Below are 23,182 nucleotides of genomic sequence, written 5' to 3'. Positions count from 1 at the left end.
TCATGATGGAACCTAGTTTAGTTACATGTCAGACTAATAAATCATATATCTAAATATACCATTTTTGGCATGCAGCCCGTCTAGCTCAGTCGGTAGAGCGCAAGGCTCTTAACCTTGTGGTCGTGGGTTCGAGCCCCACGGTGGGCGTTTTCTGCATTTTTGTTTCTTCTTTCTTCAATTTTTCAATAGATACTGCCCCAAAAAAAGATGGCTCAATCTAATTTTGTTCCATGTTAATTTCCATCTTCGCTGTTTCCCCCCCCCCCCCCCCCCCCCCCCCCAAACCAGTATCTGTTTTTGAGCAGTACGAATCATGCGCATAGATTCTAGTACCAAAAGACAATGGACCCCTAAATTTGTGAATTTTTAAGACCCGTTTTATAAAGCTTCCGTCCATAACTTTACAAACCGTGGGAGCAACGCTCAACTAAAGTTTCCATCATGACTGTACACGCTATCGAAGTCTGCATGTATTTGAATCACATCTCAAATTTCTCCTTTTCGTAAGCAAACATCTTAAGTTTCTTACAGCTCCGGAGAGAGCAAGAAACCTCTTGTTTGATGTTCCTTGCTAGATGGAAACGAGGATCTTGTCACGAACATGGAATTCGTGACTCGCTTTTGCTATAAATTTTTTCGCAAAATTTGAAACAGTGCGCCTAACTTTGACATAATCCATCCAAAATCTTATGAATTGCTTTTTTTTTCATATGAAGAACTGAAAGCAACCATCTTTTGCGTCGATGAAAATGAGACCCTTATCACAAGAATTCTAAACGGGGCTCTTGCTTTTGATGTCTCCCCATTGTGACGTGTTGAAGAGTACACCCAAGTTTGGACAAAATCTGTATGAACCTGGACCAATTACAAACACCACCTGTTTAAAAAAATTATCCACGGCTGTACAAGACGCCGTGGAATCAACGTTCAATTTGAAAGCAACCATGTTTAGTTTACGTTTGCTTTGTTTTTGGATTAGATCATAAAAATGGCCATCTTTCTGAATGATTGAAGCCAATGTACAGTTGCTTCTCCACTGCTATAAATAGGTAGCAAAGTTGCAGAGCAGACGCACCTCACTCCTCGACCTCATCTTCAGTCTACACAGAAGCACTTGAGGCAACAAGAACTTTGAGCTACAAGCTTGAAGATGTCTTGCTGTGGTGGAAGCTGCTCCTGCGGTTCCTGCGGCTGCGGGTAAAATGATGACTAGGCTGATCTTTGGTTCTTCAAATGTTTACATCTAAAATAAAAGAAATTTTCTGAATGTTTCAGTTCATCTAGCTAAAGCATAACAACAAACATGTTAATTGTGTTGCTTTTTACTGCCCACAGTGTGATGTACCTTGGCTTCGATGAGAACACTAGCAACACCCCAGGAACCATGGTCCTTGGTGTTTCAGCTGAGAAGGGGTACCAATTTCCACCATGAATATTTAACAAAAACCAGTACTTTCCAAACCACAAATGAGACAACAAAACTTGCATGTTTTTTTAGCAGGGCTGGAGAAGTGCCAGAGAAGGCTACGGAGTCCGGCGAGGCTGGCTATGGCTATGGCTGCAGCTGCGGCTCCGGCTGCAGCTGCAGCCCCTGCAGCTGCTGAAGAGGCCGGGATGTACACACACATGCCTGACTGCACATGATCTACTCTACTACTAGTAAATAAGAAGCCATTTGATGGAATGGCTCAAGATCATGTCAGGCTTGGGTGCTTGCTGGTCTCCTATTACTGTACTGCTGTGTCTTGTGAAACCAAATGACTACCATGTGGCCTTGTGAGTTGTGACTGGGAAAGGAAAATTTCAGGTTTCCAAGCTACTCTGTATCTGCATGTACTGTGCTGTTTCAGTGAAAATTGTGGTGTGAAATTAATACAGTCTGGTTAGTTTGTGCATATTCCTTGTTCTTGCTTATTCTTCTGGGAAAGTAATACTAAAAAAACTATATAATAAGGCCACCAGAACTTTTTTTTATGGATATGAAAATCGCGGTGCAGCAACCAGCTTAAAGTATTCTCTTGGCTTCTTCTCATGGATAGGTTGGATACAAGGAATCTTCTCAGGAGGAAAAACAGAAAGATAAATGACAACAACTACAATTGCGTCCTCTGTAGACTTAACACAGAAGAAACAGCGTTTCATCTCTTCTTTGACTGTGAGTTTAGCCTCTCCTGCTGGCAAGCTATTGGACTACAGTGGAACTCATCTCTTCCCTTCTTTAGCATGATGATAGAAACCCAGCAAACAATAAACAGCTTCTTTTCATGGAGGTGTTCATCATTGCTGCCTGGAACATTTGGAAACAAAGAAACAACCTTATCTTTGAAAATAAGCAGCCAAGCCTCTCTTCCTGGAAGCATCAACTTGTAGAAGATGCTACTCTACAGGCTCACAGATTCAAGAGCGATAAAAAGAGCTCCTTTTCTAGCTTGGATAGACTCCTTAGGCTAACTAACTCACTTGCTCTGTCGTTTTCTCTCTGCTTCTTGCAGATCTGTTCTAACCTCTTTTCTTTCTTTCTGTACAGTTTTTTTTATGTAACATCCTAAATTTCAAATTTTGCAATTTAATAAAATTTGCTAGAAATTAAGGATTTTAAGGTTGCATTTAAATTTCTTAGGCAATTAAATCTGTTTCAAAATAAATTAATGAATCATAGGAGTTCATTGTTGCATTCATGCTGGTGCATTGTTTTTTGTTGCTTGAATTCAAATTTGTGTTTGAATTTAGTTTGTTTTCAAATCCTTTTCTTTTTTCCACCTTCTCTTTTCTCCTTTCGGTCCGGTTCTTCTTTCGGCCAGTTTCCCTTTTCTTTTTTCGGCCCAACTCGGCCCGTCGCTCCACCTCCCTCTGACCGCCATAGCGCAGCGCCGCCTTAGCCCCCTTCGCGCTAGCACCTCCGCCCCAATCCAGCTACCGCACGCCGGCCCGCTCCCACTCTGACTGCTGGGTCCCACTCGTCATCACCTACCTCCGCCATCCGCGCAACCAACTCAAACTCGTCTCTGAGCCAGCCGCAACCGCCGCCTCCGAATCCTCCGCTGCCCCACACGCCAAGGCACCCCTCCTCCCGGGCTATATAAGCCGCGCCGTAGCACTCGTGACCCCATCTAAAACCCTAGCCACCTCACCCGAGTTCTCTAGCGTCGCCGCCACCGTCGCTCGAGCTCGAGCGCCGCCATCTATCTCCTTCGTCGTCGCTGCTCCGTGGCCAAGAGCTCCGCCTGAGGATTCGCAAGAGGGTGAAGAGGCCGCCCGTGGGTTTGTCGTGCTCTCTCGTGGTTCCTTCCGCGCGTTCACGCTCACTGGAGCCGCGCCCTCGCCGTGGAGCCGCCCTTCGAGCCTCGCGCCGCCGCCGCCGTGTAAACCACCATGGTGACACCCTAGATGTGTCCGTCGTGAGCTCCTCATTCTCCTGGACCAGTTCCCGTCGAGAACCGAGCCCGGACGCCCGTTTTTGAGCGAAGTCAATCCACCGCCGCTGCCGCACGCCGCCGGGTTTGTGTCGCAGACGTCCTCAGCGCTCGATCTAAATCCAACGGATTGGATTAGATCTGACCGGAGTCAACCGGTCCACGTACCGGTCAACTCCTGCACTGTGCCATGCTTTTTTCTAAAGAGACCCCTAGTTTTCCAGTTTTTGCACCGCAGTCCATCGCAGTTCAAAGACCATTAGATCTAGGTCCTGTTTCTTTCGCTTTAGCCCTTAAGTTTTTGCAAAATAGTGCCCGCCATCCTAGCCTTTCTCTTTTGCGCATTAAACCTGTGATTTATACACGTATTTATGTTTTAGCCCTCAGTTTCTTCAAGTTTAGGCTCTGGAAGTTTTAAATCTTTGCCAGCAAGCCCCTGCATCTTGTTTAGTGCATATCTTTAGCATCCTAGACCCATTTTAAGTGCTTTTTACGTCTATGAGTTCATCTTAACGCATAGATTAGCTTTTTGACCTTGTTCTTCTCTGTTTTTATTGTTTGATGTATTGTTTTCTTACTTTGCTTGCTTGTATGGGCTCGTGTGATGCGCTTAGAAGGACCGCAGCTCGAGGGATTTGAAGCTCAAGACTTTGAAGACTACGAGCAGCCGGAGCAAGTCTCTGAAGGCAAGTCGTGTCCTTGACCACAGCTTCATCCTAAGAACTTTTACTTTCATGTTCAATAGCATTTATGCCATGCACTTTAAGTCATAAACATGATGGGACCTATTTAAGGATTGACTAGTTTTATTCCCTATACCTTGACCAACCTGGGTGTATATAATGTTGGGTAGTTCATGCTTAGTTGCTCAACTTGGATATGGTGGTAATAATGAACTCAATTAATCTTGATTTATTTATGACATACTTTTTATTAATACAAGATCACCATGCTTAATTGGAACATGGAGCGACCACCTAGGAAAATAGTACAACTACAAGAACTATATGGCTCTGGTCTTGACTAAATAATTACGGATTCTGGTTTGTGGTAGCTTTACCTGAAAGGGGCAAGAGGGGGAGATAGTAGTTGGTGTATAACACAGTCCTCTTGGGAAGGGAGCTTTGTTAAGATCCTATGCCCACTAGGGAGGTTTATGCATTGCTGATCATGAAACCTTAGCGAGCTATCCTTACTAGGGAATCTTTGTAAAGGCCTCATAATGTCCTTATGCAATCACACCTCGGAAGTATGGTATTGTACCTGGCCCGTACAACATGCTTGGGTCTAAAGTTCTTTTGAACTTTTACGCGACTTGTGGGTAAAGCTGTGCAACATCTGCAGAGTGTAAAACTGATCGATCAGCCATGCTCACGGTTAAGAGTGGCCTGGACCCTCACATGATTAAATTATCGAAAGATAAATTAAATTGTTGTTATTTATTTCTATTATCTCTATTTATGTTCATGTTTAATGTGGGTGGTATAAACTTATATTTAGTAAATGCTAATAAAATTTGACCAACCAAATAATATGTTGAAATGCTGTTAAACCTTAGCCTATCCTTGATTAGCCTTATACTACACATTCCCCATACTTGCTGAGTACCAACCATAAGTGTACTCACCCTTACTAAAACCGCTGCTCAAAACAAGTCAACGTTGTGGAGGTTCTACAAGATTGAGAGGAGTACTAGGCATACGTTTTCTCTGGTCAACTGCCTGTGGAGTCACCGTGCTTGTTGAAGATCCGCAGCGATAATAATAAAATTTTGTGCTATTGGGTTTAAAAGACTATCGGTCAGGATATACTCTCTTTACGTTATGACATTGACTATGATATTCACTGAAGTTGTCGCATGTGTGTAATTTGATCCTAACGCACATGTAATTTATGCATGTGGTTTTACCTTTAAAACCGGGTGTAACATTTTAACACTATTTTAATATATTTAACACAGTAGGGGCCTCCTCTACTGTATTTACCTTAAAAAAAAGATAACAAAAAACGCATGCATTGAGTAAGCAGAAATGCTAAAATGGCGTGAAGAAGAGGTATAGTCTCACAAATCTTTGTCCAAATGGACTAATGGTCTAAAAAAAAGTGAAAATGAACCTTAGATTTCCTGGAGAATTAACAAAAAAAGAAACTTTGATGCCAATAACGATTTTCCTCCGGGAGAGACTATGCAGGGCACTTGCTGCTCCGTTTCTTTCAACAATGAATACCGTTGGGAACCGTTTCATGCAAGTTGCGCATTTCTTTGAGGTTGTGGCTGACATAGAGTTTAGGGTACTAAATAATCATTGGTTTGGTCAATAGATTAAAAATAATAATTCAACTGTGCTAGAAACTAGAGTTAATACCTTTTTCATTGCTTGCATGAGAAACCCTATCCAATTTTGTACAGTACTGACGTCCGCGTTAGGATGGAACTGGTGTAAGATTGACTTTTATTAATCGGAACTCTATACAATTCACTGTTTTTTGTGCAAGAATTTGAATACAACTGGTACAAGCAATGTATGCAATCTTAAGCTGTGCGATGATGTATCCAGTTTAAGCAATGAGTTGGCATCACGATCTGAAAGAAAGATTCAAACAGATAAGGTTTTCATCAAATTCAGTGCATATTGTGCAAGAAATTTGAATCCAACTCTTTCAAGGAACTTAATCAATTCAAAGATGTGCAATAGGGAACCACTTCACACAATGAACTGGCATCACAGCCTGAAAGAAAGGTTTGAACAGATAAGGATTTGATAAAATTCAATGCATGTTGTACAAAAAGAATCTGAATTCAATTCTTGCAAGAAACGTATTCAACTTAAATATGTGCAATGATGCATGTATTTAAGCAAGGTATCACATCACAGTCTGCAAGCAAGAATTTAAAAAGCTAAGGATTTCACCAAACTTTATGCAAACTGTGCAGGAAGTCATATTCGATTCGTTCAAGAAACATCACAATCAGAAAAGCAAGATTTGAACCGGCCAGCAGGGAACTTATCCGCTGCGTACCATTTATACAACTTTATTCAGATTCAAATGAAAAAATTGCAACTTTTGTAAGTATATAAGCATCTCTGCTATAAAAAATATGTTAAGTTACTGTTAATAAAGTCAAATTGACCGGGCAAACAATTGGATTTCTTTTAATTCATGCAAGCTTTTCCAGTAGCAACATAACCTTTATCTTGCTCTTGAGAAAGAAAAAACACATGTAAAAACTGGCAACGTTGGAGTACTGGTATTTTCCTGCACTATTTCAGCCAAGTGGCCAACCAATAGCGTCACGGCATGTAAATGCCTCAGACGCCATGCAGTTGTTTGATTGCCTCTCAACCACTATAAATTGGGGGCACATATGCCCTCTCCTCGGCAATTGCTCTGTGCTCAACATCTCAAGCTTCCTCTCGCTCTTTGCATAAAAGTTCTTGAGGTTACAAGAGGCCAGATTCCTGAAGATGTCTTGCGGTGGAAGTTGCAACTGCGGTTCGAGCTGCAGCTGCGGCGGCGGCTGCGGGTATGTTTGATACCACTGTCATGAATATGTGAAGCTAAACTGAGATTAGTGGTTCAGAGGTGCCACCTATTTGGAGTGATTTCAACATGTTTTACTGAACTACTAATTTTCTTCCATTGTTTCGGAGCTGTAACTTATTGTGGAGAAATATTATGAGCAAAGATGATGCTTTCTGGTTTCTGAAAATTTACGTGCTGCTTTTGCCGGATGCAGAAAGATGTACCCTGACCTGGCTGAGAAGAGCACCACCACCGCCCCAGCAGCCATGGTCCTCGGCGTTGCACCTGAGAAGGGGTATGAATTTTCACCAAGTTACCTAAGATTGATATCGAACTCGAAACAGACTTCAAGTTCCATGCCTAAATCTGCTATGTTTCTGTTGCAGGCCCTCCGAGGTGGGGTTCGAGAAGGACGCCGAGTCCGGTGAGGCAGGCCATGGCTGCAGCTGCGGCTCCAGCTGCAAGTGCAACCCCTGCAACTGCTGAAGATGAGGGCATGCACACACACATGCCTTCCTATAATATGGTCTGCTACAAGTAAATAAGAAGCCATCTGATGCAATGGCTTGGCTGCTTGATGGTCTCCCTCTCCTGTTACTGTGCACTACTGTGACTTGTGAATCACAGTATCATGTGGCCTTGTGATTGGGAATGGAAAATATGAGGTTTCCAAGCTACTAGTATTATCCTTGTATCTGCATGTGTTGTACTGTTTCAGTGAAGTAAATATAAATCCAGTTTGCTTGTGCATGTTCCCTTTTTTTTTTTCTAGGATGTGTTTGGTGGAAATTAATCTAAAATGGAACCCCTAAAAATCACCACAGCCAAAATGCCAAATACCTAAACTGCCAACTGAATCTTTGGATGAGCATTTGTAGTCTCACAAATCTGGATACTTTTTTTTTGGTAAACACAAATCTGGACACTGATGGTCTCACAAACAAATGGTGCCGATACTGAGAGTGAATATGAAATGAACCTCGGATTACCTCGAAGCATCAAAACGGGACGGAAAAGAAAATCGATGACAGGGAACGATTTCTTCTATTTGGTCTGCATTCATTGTGGTTCCACCGGCGTCCATCGTCGGTGGTAAGACGCCAGCCGATCGGTGAGTGGTGTGGCCATGGTTCCGGCGGCCGTGCGCTGGCGAGGGCTCCCAACGTAACATCCCCGGCCTTCGGACTCCGGCGATGTCAGGTGTTACCTAGGGAAAGAATTTGGTATAGGTGAATAGGTGATGGTCCGGGGTAAAGAATGGGTAGGTGGTAGGATATGATCTGATTCAATTGGTCTCGTCTTGGAGTTAAATTTCAGTTCAATATTTACATGAAGTTCATCAAAATTTAATCTTTGCAACCGTGGCTACTACTTGGATCATGGAACTGGTATAGCACCATTAGTTGTGATTTTAAGTTAAGCAGCACTGATTTGATCACAAAGAAACCAATCAAACTCAATCCATTTCATGCTACATGTTTGAACTTAATTGGGGGGTGTCAATTCTTACAAGCTATGTATATCTTTAAATTCGTGGCTGGTGAAAACCCTTTAGTGCTTTGGTCAAACTAGTGGACGATTTTGCATTCAGTTTGTACAAGAAGTCAAGAATCTGGAATCATGCAACAGTGATGTCCAAATCATATTCTGTTCAAATCAGAACTTCTTCAATCCAATTTTATGCCGCAGTGACGTCCAGGATAGGTATGAAATCGGTGCAAGTTTGACTTGTACTGAAACTTATCAAATAAAGTGTTTTCTGAACGAAATATGAACACATTTCTAACAAGTAACGTATGCAAATTTGAAGCTGTGCAATGATGCATCCATTTAAGCAATGTGTTGGCATCAATATCTGAAAGCAATATTTGAACAGATAAGGATATGACCAAATTCGATGCAAGTTGGGCTACAGATTCGAATTCAGCTTCAGATAAGGATCTGATCAAATTCGATGCAAGTTATGCTACAGATATGAATTCAGCTCTTACAAGCAACATATTAAATTTGAAGACTCGCAATGATACATTTAATTTAAGGAATGAGTTGGCAGCTTGGCATTAAGGTCTGAAAAGCAAGATTCCAACAGATAAGGATTTAATCAAATTTAATGCATGCTGTCCAAAAAATATCTGAAATTAACTCTTACAAGAAACGTATTTGGTTTGAAGGTGTGCAATGATGCATCAATTTAAGCAAAGAGTTGGTGTCAAGTTATGACAGCAGGATTCGAACAGGTAAGGACTTGATCAAATTCAACATAAAATTTGAATCCAACTCTGACAAGCAACGTATTAGATTTGAAGACGTACAATAATGCATCAATTTAAGCAATGAGTTGGCATCAAGGTCTGCAAAGCAAAGATTCGAACAGATAAGGGTTTGATCAAATTCAATGTATGTTGTCCAAAAAAATATCTGAATTCAACTCCTACAAGAAACATATTTGATTTGAAGATGTGCAATAATACATCTTCTAAGCAAACAGTTGCATCACCGCGTGAAAGCGATATTTCGAACAGCTGAGGATTTGACCAAAATTTATGCAAACTGTGCATGCATGAAATTCATATTCAGTGCATTGAAGAAACATAATTTAAGTAAAGAATTGGTATCACTCTCCGGGAAGCAAAGTTTGAACCAGCATAGGATTTAATCCGATTCCATTAGCAGAGGATTCAAATCATAGGATAGCGCAACTCGCAAGTAACTTCCATAAAAATATTTGTGTTCCAGAAGTCAACCTGACGAGGCAAATGAAGCGGATTTTCATGCCGTTCCAGTTTCATGCAGCAGCAGCATAGCTGGAAAAAAACACATAAAAAATCTGATATGGTTGGAGTCCTGGAATTTTCCATGACTGTTTCGGCTGACCTGTAAATGCTTCACAGATCATGCCGTCGCTGGATTGCTCCTCAGGCTCTATAAATAGGAGGGGCATTTGTGCTCTGCTTGGCAACTGCTCTGTGCTCATCAACTCAAAGTTTCCCCTCGCTCTTTGTCTACGAGTTCTTGAGGTTTCAGGAGACCTAGAAGTTCAAAAGATGTCTTGCGGTGGAAGCTGCAACTGTGGCTCGAGCTGCGGCTGTGGCAGTGGATGCGGGTACGTTGCACAACCACTGATGATGAATATGTGTAGAATCAAAAGTGACGTATAAGCTGTTCAGATAATAGACCCAAATTCGAGTGACTTTCAGCATGTTTTCATGATACAGACGTGCCCTTTTTTCCCAACTCTATTACTGATTTCTTCTAGAAGGATGCTTTGAGCAAATGTTTCTGAAGTTCATGTGATGTTCTGTTTTGCCGGACGCAGAAAGATGTACCCTGACTTGGCCGAGAAGAGCGCCGCCCCGGCGGCCATGGTCCTCGGCGTTGCGCCTGAGAAGGGGTATGCTGCACATATTCTCTTGATCTCTTCTCACCATGTTATCTAAGATTTCAGTCACAATCGAGCACAGATATGATCTCAAGCTCCATGTCGGTTTCCATGCCTGAAATTTGCTCCCCATCTTTGGCATGCAGGCGCCTCGAGGAGGGATTCGAGAAAGCAATGGAGTCCGGCGAGGGCGGCCATGGCTGCAGCTGCGGCTCCGGCTGCAAGTGCAACCCCTGCAACTGTTGATGGAGAAGATGATCCGTGTGCATGCCCGTGAGTCTGTATCACTGTATGTGTGTGAGTGATAGAGACTCAGTAAATAAGGAGCTGTCCAGACACCCACCAGTGTGATGTATCATATCATGTTTGTGTGAAACACCAGCTTTGTGATGCTGTGGACTGTGTGTGGTTGGAGAACCATGTGGCTACACCAAGCTTCTGTTCACCCAATCAGTGTGGTTTGTGCCGTAATGGTGTGCTGTTCAGTGGAATATAATCTGGTTTCCTTGTGCATTTTCACCTTCTTCCCTTTGTTTTTCAAAAAAAAAAACATTTTCCTTTATGATATAATTTGATGAGAGCGACTGGGCAAGTACTAGCTCGATTTTGCAGAAATTACCAAAAAGGAATCATTTTTAAATAATATAAATACTACACGTAAACTTTATGAATTTTCGAGAAGAGAAAAGCATATGAATGTTGCTGTAAACAATGCGACGATTGCTCACAAATTTCTATCAAATATCATCCGGGCTAGGCCTGAAATAATATAAAGTTGGGCGACTTATCTACCAGGCTTCACAGTAAGGCCCATACGGCCCGGCCCAACCCAACAGCCCATCGATATATTTTGTGTAAAAGAAAAAAAATGGATCTCACCTTCTTCTCTCCCCTTCCTCTCCGAGACTCCAAAACCTCTCCCTCTTCCTCGGGCGGCGGCGGCGGCGGCGCGGCGGCCATGGACAAGAGCTTGCTCGGCGACCTGGACGGCCTCCCGGAGGAGGACAAGATGCGCATGGCCGCCATGGTAGACCAGCTCCAGATCCGTGACAGGTTCGAGGACCATGCCCATGCGCCTCTCCCCATTGACACCGGTTGTCGACGCTAGTCCATGCTTAAATCTGCATCTCCGTGTCCCCGTGTCCCTTATCTGCGCAAATTTTCGGCTAAATTTCTTCACTTTCTCGGCGCCCAGTCGTGATTCGGTGGGCGCGCGCGTCTATTGCTCCGAGGAGCTAGGCGCTTCGCATTTTAAGATTTGGAGGCGTAAGTTTGGGAAATCCGTAACAAATTGATCTAAAAATTGCAACTGATTGCGTTGCTTTATGCGGTGCATTGGAATTTGGGATAGAAGGGTTTTGATTGTGGTATAGGGATAGAAAATCGTGATTGGGAAATGGGGAAGGTTATTAGCTATCCTTGGTTATATTCAGAAGCTGCCAAACTATCAGATGATTGGAACGCAGAGTTTCTAGGTTTCAAAACTTTAGCCGCTTGCTAACCTTAGCCAATCGGGTGGTAACCGAGGTATCTGTGGGTCAGAATTGATAGTTTCATGGCTTCTCTGCATTCCTTCTGTTATTTGTGATTTCTGATCTTGGATATTTTAAGTGTTTAGCTATTATTTGTATGTTCAGTTCTGTCACATTAGATTTGCTAGTCAGCAGTTCTAGGCTATAGCCAAAACCATCATGATTGTGACATCCTGTCTTTTTAATTCTTAGAGAGCTATTGGTGTATGAAGCTATTGGGTAGGAGTACGTCATCCTTCTGGATAATTCACAACTGTTTCATTCGACTTGCTCATTGATTAATTCTAGTTTACAGCATTTCAGATACCTAGAAAGGGATAACTTTTGTTGAGCACACCAGTTGTTGATGCTAGTCCATACTTAAATCTGCATCTTCCAGGCCTTATCTGCGATACTTTTCATTTTAATTTCGTCTCTTTGGCGGCGCTTAGGCATGATTTTGTGGGGCGTGTGCCAGTTGATCCGACGAGCTAGGGTCTTCACATTTTAAGGTTTGCAAGTGTAATTTTGGGAAAGCTGTAACAAATTGATCTCTGTGTTATCTTGCTGTTAGTTTCAGCGAAGATATTGCAAGTGATTGGCTTGCTTATGCCATGACATTGGAATTTGGCGTAGAAGGGTTTTGATTGTGGGTATCAACTGGATTTATGTGAGTTTGCATCTTTTATGTCCCTAAACATGCCGATTAGTACAAGTTTAGCAAGTTAAGCTCTGATTTCCTAGGCGTTTGGCTGCTGTAAACTGTATGAGAGCTGCTCGGTGATAAGTAGTTTAGTTTGTCCTAGTGGTATATACGGATATAAAATTGTGGTTGAGAAATGGGAAGGTTATTAGCTATCATTCGTTATATTCAGAAGCTGCCAAACTATCTGGTGAATTGGAACCCAGAGTTTGTAGGTAAGAAAATGTTAATTGCTTGCTAACCTTAGTCAGAATTGATAGTTCCATGGCTTCTCTCCTTTATAGAGCATGGATTGTGTTATAGAGCAATTGGATAAGAGTATGTCATCCTTCTGGATAATTCACAACTGTTCCATTCGACTTGTCGTTGATTAATTCTAGTGTTCAGCTTTTGAGATACCTAGAAAGGAATAACATTTTGTTCAAGGATGCTGGAGGCAGAAATGCAAGTGCTGATGCTATCTTGGTTCCTTGAGGCTAGTGCTTGACATGATAATGTGAAGTTATTCAAAAGTGTGGAGAAACAAGGATGTGATGATGTAACAGAATAATATTTCCCAGTAGAATTAATGAATGATCTTTGAATGTAACAATGTATCCGCAAAAAAATTGGCATACTTGACTTAATTTAAGTGGTGTTTCCTCATACTTTTTCCCTTTTGTCCACCCCAAAACTCCTGGGTAGCTCATTGAATCCTTCACACCTTTTGCATCTGTGGAACTGCATATCTAGAAACCTCACATCTCTGAGCTATCATTTTGCAGTCTGAGAATGTACAATTCCCTGGTGGAGAGGTGCTTTACAGACTGCGTGGACACGTTCCGCCGCAAGACCCTGGACAAGCAAGAGGAGTCGTGCGTCCACCGCTGCGCCGAGAAGTTCCTGAAGCACTCCATGAGGGTCGGCATGAGGTTTGCCGAGCTTAACCAGGGCGTGGCCACCCCCGATTAATCGTGTGGGTTTCATCGCCCCTACCAAGTTTCTAACCTTGAGGATTTTGTCAGCATTGATTTGTGTAATCCTAAAAAGATTTCAGCACTCCTTGAGATACACAACTCGGTGTCAGCTAGGTTGCTTCTTGAACCAGCTGCTGGGTAAGGAATTGAATAAACTTACAGATCTTGAGCCACATAGGTGCATATTATCTCGTTGCTATATTCAGGTATTGTTTGTAGGGCTAGACAGCATGGTGCAAGATCTGTAAAGGTGCCTTTCTTCTTGCCCTCTCATAAGACATCTGCCTTCTTTGACAGCAAAGAGTGCTGGACCATGCACATGAGCTCATCATGCCATGAACTGATGCACTTGGAATTGGAATTTGGGAGGCCAAAAGGGGGTCTGGATCAACCATCAGATCACAATGGTTTGGACGTGATCGCCTTTGGCATCATCTCATGGCTTGGAGCTTTGGCCATGGGCGATGTGGGCAGGTTGGCCCCCGGCCACCTTGTGCCCACTACCTGCTGTGTCGCCGTCCAAGTTGGCATGTTGTTTTCTCGTGTGGAGCCAGAGCGAAGCTGCAGGACAGATCTCGTTTGGTGTTGCGTGGCATGGGCATGTCGGTGCTGTAGCACTGTAGCTGTAGCCTGCCCTACTGATTCACTGAAGCTGCTGCTGCTCGTTCTAGCGTGTAGCGTGTGTGTGATTCAGAGCAAACGAGAGGGAGGCGTCAGTGGTCAGTACTTGCATTGTTTGGGCATTGAGGCGTCATGATGGCATGATGTGTATAGTGTCCTTTTGAGCTTGCTCCTTGAGCTTTCACACTGTTTTTTTTATGGCTCTTTGATCACTGGTACAGTGTTGTTGGCATAAGAATCACAGGTTGTCATTGAACTAGAATCACATTCCCATGGCTGTAAAGTGCAGCTCACCTTGAAGCGATGATGGATGTCAGTTCAGTTCAGTGCGGATGCTGAATGCTGAAGCCCCCGAGTGAACTCTCCTGTGGGTTTTGATACTAAAAGAAAGAACAATCTAATTCATGAACTGAATTTCGACAAACTTTATGCAATAGAGATACATTGCTGACCGCAGCATGAAAACTGGCATACTCATTATCTATATAACTGAAACACAAGACCAAGGATCAACCTCGCACTCCATCCTGAAGAGAAAAATGCTAACTCCAACTTGGTTTCTATCAACATCTTAGCAGTGAAATTTTCGTGGCATCTTCTAGTCAATGCCGTGAACAATTTCACATCGGGGAATCAAGGAATTGCACATCGATCTCAATCCAAGAAAGAAATGGCCACATTCAGAAATCAGTGCACACACCGAGAAGAAGAAAACTAGAGAAGCAACAGAAGGATTCTATTCACAGTTCGTAAATCGTAACAACGCCACAGCTGCAAATCAAAGCGCGTCAATGCACGACGCCCACCGCGGCGGCGGCGACGTCGATGCTCCTCTGGCCCGGGAGCGCGAGCATGGCGGTGTGGTCCAGGAAGTCCTTGAGCCTGGCGACGGCCTCCACGACGGCCCTGAGCTCGTCGGCCCGCGCGAACCCGCGGGTGCCGGCGGTCCGGACGGCGTAGACGTAGAAGGTGACGCAGCCCTTGCGGAACTTGAACCGCGCCATCTCGGGCGCGCCGGGCGCCGCGCGGATGAGGCGGCGGCCGACGTCGCCGAGCGGGACGACGCCCGGCCACGCGGCGTCCGCGGCGGCCTTCATGGCGGCGGACTCGAAGACGAAGACGGCGGCCTTGGAGTTCTTGGTGCCCAGCCCCAGCGTCAGGGTGTGCCACGCGTGGTGCGCCAGGATGGCGAAGTTGGTCGGGATGTACGCCGTCGTCGTCGGCGCGAACGACAGCGCGTCCCCCGTGGCCGCGGCCGCGGCGCCGGGGGCGGGGGAGTGCGCGGCGCGGAGGAGGTGCGGGAGCTCGAGCGGGGACGCGCGGCGCACGGTGAGCGCGCGCGTGACGAGCTGCGCGCCGAAGCGGAGGCCCTTGACGTCCGCGCACGGCGCGAAGAGCGCGTCCAGGGTCCCCGGGCCCGCCGCGGCGGCGGCGCTGGCCTTGGACTTCTTGGACGCCGCCGCGTCGTGGCTGCTGCTGCTCTTGGACTTGGACTTGGACTTGCTCTTGGACGACTTGGGCTCCGCCATTGTCGACAATGGCTGGCAAGGTCTCACCTCCTGCGTGGCTGCTCGCTGTGCTACGCGCTGTGTTGTTGCAGAGAGACAGGGAGGCTTTGGAGGCGTCAAAGAAGAGAGAGGAGAGGGAACAGGGGAGCTGGAAGGAGGTGGGGTTGGTCAGAGCAGTTAAGAGAGCACAAGATTTCCCTCCATATTATTTGTTTCCCATTTCTTTTTAGCTTTTTTTCTACTTCAATGCTGTCGATTTTGATATCTTGTTATTTTGTGTTGTCCCTGTCGCCTGCTTTTCAGGGAATCACAATTGAGTGTTTCAGGAAACAAAAAAAAAAGGTCGCTGGAGATTCCAGCTGCAGGACAGACACCACCTTTCATTTTTCTTCCTCCTTTCCTTTGATCTCTGAACTCTGAAGAAGAATCCAAACTTGCTCCTGTTGCTACATACCCTACAATGGTGGGTTCTGAAATTTTCCATGCCACTATACTAGTATTTGCCCACAGCTTCCCAAGTCCCAACCAATCTGATCTCTGTACCCTCACATGATTCAGCTTGATTACATACAATCCATGGTAATCTGATGGGATTATTGATAACTGCATTCTGATTTCTGCAGGCTGTGACTGAAATTCTGAAACTGAACTCGACATATATACCTGCACTGCAGCCAGATCTTGGGCGTGCAGATTGGAGCAATAAACTGCAGAAGAATTGCAAACATTTTCCCATGAAAGAATCAAGATGCAGGAGGGGATCAATCGAGCTGGTGGTAACAGCATTGCATATCTGAATATGCAATCAGCGCGGCAGGAGGGAAATCGTAAACTTCTCCCATGACAGTAACAGCGTGTGTGCGTGTCTGAATATAATACGGCACGCGCCGTGGCTGCGTCGCACTAATCAGTGTGGGTTCATGTGCGGCAGGACCTGTGCCATGTGCCGCAGCCTTGCCTTGTTCATGTGAGCTAGCGCATCCCCATGCCATAACGCACTGCTGGATCACTGCGTTTCTGCTGGATTATGCATGGAGATCACAGCCGTGTCGCATCATGGTGCTGATAATTTGATGCGGATGGTGACGGCTCGTGAACAGTAGTTTTTGTTGGTAGATCAGAGTAGGCGCGTTCTTGATAGGAGAATGAATATGCATGCTATAGTCTGTAAAAGCAGAAGCTACAGCTTCCTTTAACGGTGGCAGGCTAGCAGCAGTTAAACAAGCTCAACAGCATGGTGGCGGTCGTCGTAGGGAAGGTAGAGCCGCGACCTAGCATTGAATTTAGAAGAACCTCTGGAGTGGGTTAGGCGGGGGAAATCGATATTGTAAGTACACTTATATTTCTAAAAACTGATAATTATTTCATGGGGGCACATGATTTTTAACATGTAGATGGTAATATCATGAATCTAACAAAGTTTGTTTCATATCATTTGGAGCTATATTTAATTTCCTATGAATTTTGCACGATCATGAATTTTTATGCACTTAACAAGTGCCAGCTTATTTACTACTCCCTCCGTCCCAAATTACTATTTGTTTTGACTTTTCTAAGTATATAGTTTTTAATATTCACATAGATATATAATATGTCTAGATACATAGCCAAAGTTATGTCTCTAGAAAAGCTAAAACGAATAGGAATTTGAGACGGAGGGAGTAGTATTTAATCTGGAATGGAGCTTTCATGTGTTTGAAAATAAGATCATATTTTTGGAATTACGTGGATCGGGGATTGTAATTTTATAAATATCATAGAACATGTGTTAAAAATAAAAATGTATTATAGCTCGATAACAACATATGCAGAATGGTGGGCGGCTGGACGCAGAGGACAAACATCTACCGGGTATTCTTCCTCCACCTTATCTTTCTACATTTCTACTATTTTTTCTATCATGCAAACATGGAGGAGGGTGGGGGCTCAAGCCCCCCACCCACCCTGCATGTATTTAAATCAGCGTATAAGTTTTGCTTACAAATCTACTAATGCACTATAGCTCCTCCCTAGTCTATCATCAATGCTCAATATCCCTTCCACAAATTGATAAATTGATTGACTATGAGTCCTATCATATAGACATCAGTAGCTAACAACTCTATCAAGAACAAATCCGAATTAGTAAAATAAAGGAAAGAAGAGAAACAACTATGTATTACGCATTCTTCAGTTCAATATGTCTTATTATCTTTACATGATTATTAACAGATGCTAAGTTTAGGCAACGAATTAGTTTGTGGGGACGCTCGTGAACAACAGAATATCCAATATGTGTTGGGCTGTGTTCATCCATTCACAGGCCCGATGTTCGAAAGCCCACTCTGAAATCTACCACTGGATTTCTTCGACTAGACCGAGTGACTGGCCGACAAGTCTCAAAAACCTGTACAAAAAAGTCTAAAAAAGAGAAATGATTACACGAGAAAAGAATCTATCATTTTACCGCGGATTACTAATCACTACTCCATCCATTTAATTTTTCTAAATTTATAAATATTATTATGCATCTAGACATAAACTATATCTAACTGCATAGCAAAAATTATGCACCTAGAAATACCAAAATGACCTACAAGCCTACAATTTGGGACGGAGGGAGTACTAGGTTAATTCTAGCGGCATAAATAGTGATATAGGCAGGAGCCAAGCTCCTGTGCAAATCTAGAGCACAAGCTCCTGTGCAAATCTAGAGCACCTGAGCGGCAAAATTCTTTGTCCGGCTCCTTTTGCATGGTAGGTGCTGGACTGCTGATAGACGCCGGCGACATAACTTGCAAGACCATGCGGACTGTGCTTTCTGCGCGCAGGAGGTTGAAACCATTGATCACCTAATTCTGGGTTGTTGATTCAGTAGGGAGGTCTGGCTGCGGACTGCGGTTATTGCAGCCCTGGGGTTTACAGGCGATTGTTCCTGCCGCTAATTGTTGGTTCAAGCGCAGCACCTGATTCATGAATCAGTTGCGCAGTCAGCATCATCGTCTTTGTTCGCCCTGTTTCAGCAGGAGCAGTACCAGAACCAGACCATGCATATAAGTAAGCAACACTCGTTGATACTTGAACTTTGAAAATGCAGTTCTAGGTCCCTCATCTTGTGTCGGTGTGTTGCTCGAGTTTGTAATAAACTCTTGAATGCAAATCCCTTCCCTCTAAACTTGTTAGCTGACATTATTTGGATCGGAGGTCCAAAGCACCCCAGATAATCTCCGGTTACTGGCATTGCGTGCTGATTTGATGCTTGCGCAGGTCCTTCAGATGGCATTTGATCAGAAGATCTACACCTGTCTTCAATCGCTTAACAAGTCTAGGAGCATCAAACTGCATGTCTAGGAGCATCAAACTGCTAGGGGTAACAAAGGACACCAAGTTTAAAAACCCTAGGCCACATCTTCAGAGATCATTATCGATTTCTTTAACTTTGCTAGCTTTTTATTAGCCCCAAAATAATCGCACCACCTAAAGTCCCGGCGATGCCATGCTTTTGTTCAGCTTCTTTGTGTCCAGTTCGCGCAACTTTGCAACAATATATAATCGTGTGCGTAGGCACAAGGTAGGCGCGCCCAACCTTAATTTGCCGACGACAAGCAGACCAAACCGGTGCACGATGCCGGCCAGCCAGCCCCTCGCGTCCTCCTCCTCGCCACCACCGTCGCCCTCCTCCTCGCCACGTTCGCCGGCGGCAGGATGGTGTTGCCGGCGGTGCTGCTCGTGTTGACAAGTGGCGCTACCGGCTCGTTGAGGACGAGGTGGCCCCGGAGTTCGGCGGCGTGCTGGCGACGAACTCGAACGGCGGCCGCATCTCCACCGGCGCCCTCAACAGGAACAGGCCCGGCTGCCAGAGCGGCAGCCAGTGCGCCGGGAAGCCGGCGGGAGGGTCCTACACCCGGCCGTGCACGTACCGGAACCAGTGCCGGGGCGGGTGATCACCGCTGGCCGGCCGGCCGGCCGGCGGGGGCCTGCATGCCACGAGCGGCGGCGGCCGTCGTCGTCGCCACCCGATCGAGGTGATGCCGTTGCCAGTGCCCAGTGTGTGTGCGTTCGTTGCAGCCGCACAAAATAAATTCAACGTGTTTGCGAATTGCGATCGTCTGGTGCGTGAACCACGCCTGCGTCGTCCGTCACGGGACTGCATCGGTTTTGCCCATGGCGCACATGCTTGTACTGTATCGTTCTCAGCTGCTAGCATAGTTATTAGTACCGATCGATCATTGAACCGTACGTAATGGTTCATCGGTTCAACTGTTAAGAACCAGTTGAACCACCGGTTCAATACTTTTGAACCGTTAAATTGAAACGGCCATACAATCCTATGAACCGGTGTATTATATATAGTCGATCATAGAAAAATAAGCTTATAAACAATACAATTATATAACTACAACAGCCGCATTCCTGGTTCAACATGTGAAATGTTAATATTGGATAGCAGTCCATACGTCATAGGTTCTCAAAATTCAAATCAGTAGAAAGGAAGACAACAACTAATATGTGGAAATTGAATTTGTGTTGCAGCAATCTCATAGTAATTCATTAAATTAGGACTAGCAATTGAATTGAGTACTAACAGAGTGACTATACGAAGCTCGGATGGCACCATGCAAATTGAATTGCCTAGCATACGTACCTGCAAAAAAAAAAAAAAACTCCCTATCTAACAGTACCAGAGATCTCCAAATATTATTAGCTTTCTTCAGACTTCAATTCAGATATGCTTCACAGGTCAGACTTTCAGAGAAGCACGACAAAGAAATCATCAGGATCAGCACAACGAATTCTAGCTTTCTCATCTTGACGAGATCCTACTCTGACTGGATCTCCACTCCAAATCTCCAATCCACACCCGTGGCCCAGCACGGCAGCATCAACAGCCAACAGATGGGCATGCCCCCGTGCTCGTAAGCGCGGTCAGGCGGAGTGGGCGCATGCTGCCGCCCTGCCAGCGAGGCGAGCGGAAGAGCGGAGAGGACACCAGCCGCTGGGGAAGAACGAGCAGGGACGATCAGACGGAGAGGGCGCACCCACGAAGGCTGCCGGCGAGGTGGGCGGAAGAACCGAGAGGACTCATGCTGCCGATGGTGAAGAACAGGCAGGGGGTGTGGAGGAGAGGCTGCCGCCGGCGAAGAACGGGCAGAGGACGAGGTCGAGCGGCCGTCGCCGTGCTGTTCGCGATGCGCCGCCGCCCGCGGAAGGCAGAGAGATAAGGTTAGGCTGGGCTCCACGACTAAAAATAGGAACGCACAGCTCAGAAGCCAAAAGCCGCCCGGTTCGTCTAAAACCGTCCGGTTCGCCGTTCCATATAAAACCGGTCGGTCAACCGGTTTTTACCGGTTCGATAGCAGGGACGGTCTTTTAAGTGAACCGAACCGCTGGAGACTCGAACCGCCGTTCCGATCCGACTCTAATAACTATGGCTGCTAGGCGCTAGCCTGCTAGTACTATTCTACTAGGTCCTATAGCAGTAAGCATTTTTTACGTGTGGGTTACTAAAAGAGAGTAAGAGAAATGAAAATAGTCAAAATATTCTGATCTTATAAGTATTACTTAAAAAGTTATTCACATCAGTTTCAGCTTGATTAAAAGGTCGTTCCCTTAGCCCTTCTCCCTGCACGAAAAGGGACGCGTGTTGCGCAGCCCGCGCCTAGCAGTGGAGGGAGGAAGGAGCGCGGGAGGAGCGCTCCGCTGCAGCCTCAGCTCTGCGCTGCTAACCGGTGGACCGTGCCTAGGCATTGGAAGTCGTGGCCCGCTGTCAGTAGCTTGGGGCTCGGTCAGCAGCCGGTGCCGGCGGAAATGCTGGAGGCACGGGGTCGCGGTGGTGCTCAGTCAGAAGCTGGCGCCGGTCGAAATGCTGGGCGTGGAGGCTGTGGTAGTGGAGTGGCTAGGTGCGGTGGGAGGCGGCGCTAACCGGCCATGCGGCGCCCGGTGCCGCTGAGCGGTGGGAGCACGTCTTCGTTGGCCCCGCTTGATAGTGGGTAGGCTCGGCTTGCAGATAGTGCCAGTGAGGAGGGGAAGGGGCGAGCCGCAAGATGCCCCGGGTGGGTATCCTTGGATTTGGTCGAGGGCCATGTCGGAATAGTGCACGGGGTGGGGCGGGGCAGCTGCGCCTGTTCACCGACCGTGCGACGCCTGGTGCCACTAAGTGGTGGGTCTGCGGTTGCGGTGGTCCCGCTTGGCAGTGGACAGCCAACACCTGTAAATGGTGCCGGCGAGGAGGACAGGGGGCGAGGCGCTCCATGGCTCGGCTGGGTAGACCGTGCAGATGCGTCGCCTCCTTCGCCCAGGCTCCTCATCGGAGCAGTCCCCAGGTGGCGCCGCGCGACGTTCATACGCGCATGCGCCCCCTCCCCGACCCTCCTATAGATGGTCAGATGGGCCGCCCAGTGCTAGCCCGATTTGGCCCGGCACGAATAGGCCCGATGGCTTTTTCATGCCGGACCGGGCCGGCACTGCGTGCCGAACCGCTGGCCCAGGCACGGCACCATGGCCTTTTTATCGTGCCGAGCTGGCTCGCTAGCACGGCTGGCACTACCGTGTTAGTGCCGGGCCAGGCACCATAGGCTAGACACTACTCAACCAAAACTCCAAGTTAAGGAGATGCAAAAATTTTTATCAAAATCACAGAATTCACAATCACAGACAGGAGAAACATTTTGAAAAGTTTGAGCTGGTGTAATGGCTGCCTCATTAAAAACCTATCTAGGTAAAACTCACACTTCGTGAGAAACCCTAGATAGGAAAAAAGAGTGCAACCCAGCTCAATCAACATTAAAGTAGTTCAAAGTTATTACAGGCCAAGTTTGAGTTACACATCTGAATCACTTGGAACATCTAGATACAAATTAGCAAAACTATCTTCAAGTTCCTGATCCTCCACCAGGTTCTGAATTCTTGCTTCTGCAGCCTCCCAGTCCTTGATGCAAGAGAGCATCTCCACTATCTAAGAGCTCAGTCGACGCAACCTCTCCTCGATGATCCTGCTAGATGATTTTTTGGATTTGTTACTTTTCTTCTTCTTTTTCCTTTTCATGTTTCCTTCGTCCCCTCTTTTACCTAGTTTTTTTTTCCAAAGCGAGAGGTCTCTCCCTTTAGAATTTTTTTAACAAAATATGCACACATGCACATTTCCAAATTGTAAGACGCCCGCTAGCACACTTGATTTCTCATTTGCGTTCTTCTTCATCTCCCTAAAGAAAATGCCACAGATTGATTAGGTTGGGTCTAGTCTTTTCCGCACCTTGATTGATCTATCAAATGAGTCACACTCCCTCTAAGGCCTACAACTCAACCCACCTCAGCGCCACTCTGCAACTTGAAATATATCATCGCAACAGCATGATAAAACTACTATGCAAAACCAACAAGAGGTTAAGTAGACAGTTTTTCAAAGGTGGGAGGATAAAATACCTAATTTTGTTTGTAGATAGGGAGTTATATCTACTTGCAACAGGTGCGGGTTATATACTTTTTTCTGACATGATGGTTCAAATCGAATCGAAAACGGTTTCACATTCTAAGAAAAAACACGTTTCAGCTTTATGGTTTAAAATTAACTAAGCATCCACTATTCCT

General features: G+C 45.5%; 4 protein-coding genes, 1 long non-coding RNA gene and 1 other non-coding gene across 7 annotated transcripts; 5 read left to right on the top strand and 1 right to left on the bottom strand.

Annotated features, from left to right (window-relative positions):
* The first annotated feature begins 74 nt into the window (after positions 1-74).
* On the top strand, positions 75-147 carry TRNAK-CUU (transfer RNA lysine (anticodon CUU)). Its single transcript has one exon. It is a non-coding gene; the product is annotated as a tRNA-Lys (tRNA).
* A 905-nt stretch (positions 148-1,052) lies between these two features.
* LOC117847140 (uncharacterized) lies at positions 1,053-1,895 on the top strand. 2 transcript variants are annotated; one of them, XR_004638545.2, is made up of 3 exons: positions 1,053-1,197; positions 1,336-1,413; positions 1,502-1,895. It is a non-coding gene; the product is annotated as an uncharacterized lncRNA (long non-coding RNA). The 2 variants fall into 2 exon arrangements; XR_004638546.2 differs by having other exon boundaries at positions 1,499-1,895.
* Positions 1,896-6,777: 4,882 nt separating this feature from the next.
* On the top strand, positions 6,778-7,688 carry LOC117847139 (metallothionein-like protein 4A). The gene is made up of 3 exons (XM_034728301.1): positions 6,778-6,939; positions 7,153-7,233; positions 7,325-7,688. The coding sequence occupies exons 1-3, from the start codon at positions 6,881-6,883 to the stop codon at positions 7,422-7,424; spliced, it is 240 nt and encodes a 79-aa protein (XP_034584192.1). The 5' UTR covers positions 6,778-6,880; the 3' UTR covers positions 7,425-7,688.
* Positions 7,689-9,817: 2,129 nt separating this feature from the next.
* On the top strand, positions 9,818-10,830 carry LOC117847138 (metallothionein-like protein 4A). The gene is made up of 3 exons (XM_034728300.2): positions 9,818-10,041; positions 10,255-10,329; positions 10,464-10,830. The coding sequence occupies exons 1-3, from the start codon at positions 9,833-9,835 to the stop codon at positions 10,561-10,563; spliced, it is 384 nt and encodes a 127-aa protein (XP_034584191.2). The 5' UTR covers positions 9,818-9,832; the 3' UTR covers positions 10,564-10,830.
* A 361-nt stretch (positions 10,831-11,191) lies between these two features.
* Positions 11,192-13,660, top strand: LOC117850555 (mitochondrial import inner membrane translocase subunit Tim9). The gene is made up of 2 exons (XM_034732413.2): positions 11,192-11,370; positions 13,296-13,660. The coding sequence occupies exons 1-2, from the start codon at positions 11,276-11,278 to the stop codon at positions 13,480-13,482; spliced, it is 282 nt and encodes a 93-aa protein (XP_034588304.1). The 5' UTR covers positions 11,192-11,275; the 3' UTR covers positions 13,483-13,660.
* Positions 13,661-14,533: 873 nt separating this feature from the next.
* Positions 14,534-15,920, bottom strand: LOC117850554 (uncharacterized). Its single transcript, XM_034732412.2, has one exon. It carries the CDS (start codon positions 15,635-15,637, stop codon positions 14,897-14,899), a length of 741 nt encoding a protein of 246 aa, XP_034588303.1. The 5' UTR covers positions 15,638-15,920; the 3' UTR covers positions 14,534-14,896.
* Positions 15,921-23,182: the final 7,262 nt, after the last annotated feature.

The sequence above is a fragment of the Setaria viridis genome, chromosome 3, assembly GCF_005286985.2.
Source record: "Setaria viridis chromosome 3, Setaria_viridis_v4.0, whole genome shotgun sequence".
NCBI classification, from domain to species: Eukaryota; Viridiplantae; Streptophyta; class Magnoliopsida; order Poales; family Poaceae; genus Setaria; species Setaria viridis.
The sequence above is the reverse complement of the archived record's forward strand: the minus strand, read 5'-3'. Positions and strand labels throughout refer to the sequence as shown.

Coding starts and splice junctions, on each gene's coding strand:
- LOC117847138 (XM_034728300.2), top strand. CDS start 9,833: ATGCCGTCGCTGGATTGCTCCTCAGGCTCTATAAATAGGAGGGGCATT. Junction 10,042..10,254: donor GGCTGTGGCAGTGGATGCGG/GTACGTTGCACA, acceptor TGCCGGACGCAG/AAAGATGTACCCTGACTTGG. Junction 10,330..10,463: donor GGCGTTGCGCCTGAGAAGGG/GTATGCTGCACA, acceptor TTTGGCATGCAG/GCGCCTCGAGGAGGGATTCG.
- LOC117847139 (XM_034728301.1), top strand. CDS start 6,881: ATGTCTTGCGGTGGAAGTTGCAACTGCGGTTCGAGCTGCAGCTGCGGC. Junction 6,940..7,152: donor AGCTGCGGCGGCGGCTGCGG/GTATGTTTGATA, acceptor TGCCGGATGCAG/AAAGATGTACCCTGACCTGG. Junction 7,234..7,324: donor GGCGTTGCACCTGAGAAGGG/GTATGAATTTTC, acceptor TTTCTGTTGCAG/GCCCTCCGAGGTGGGGTTCG.
- LOC117850555 (XM_034732413.2), top strand. CDS start 11,276: ATGGACAAGAGCTTGCTCGGCGACCTGGACGGCCTCCCGGAGGAGGAC. Junction 11,371..13,295: donor CAGCTCCAGATCCGTGACAG/GTTCGAGGACCA, acceptor ATCATTTTGCAG/TCTGAGAATGTACAATTCCC.
- LOC117850554 (XM_034732412.2), bottom strand. CDS start 15,637: ATGGCGGAGCCCAAGTCGTCCAAGAGCAAGTCCAAGTCCAAGTCCAAG.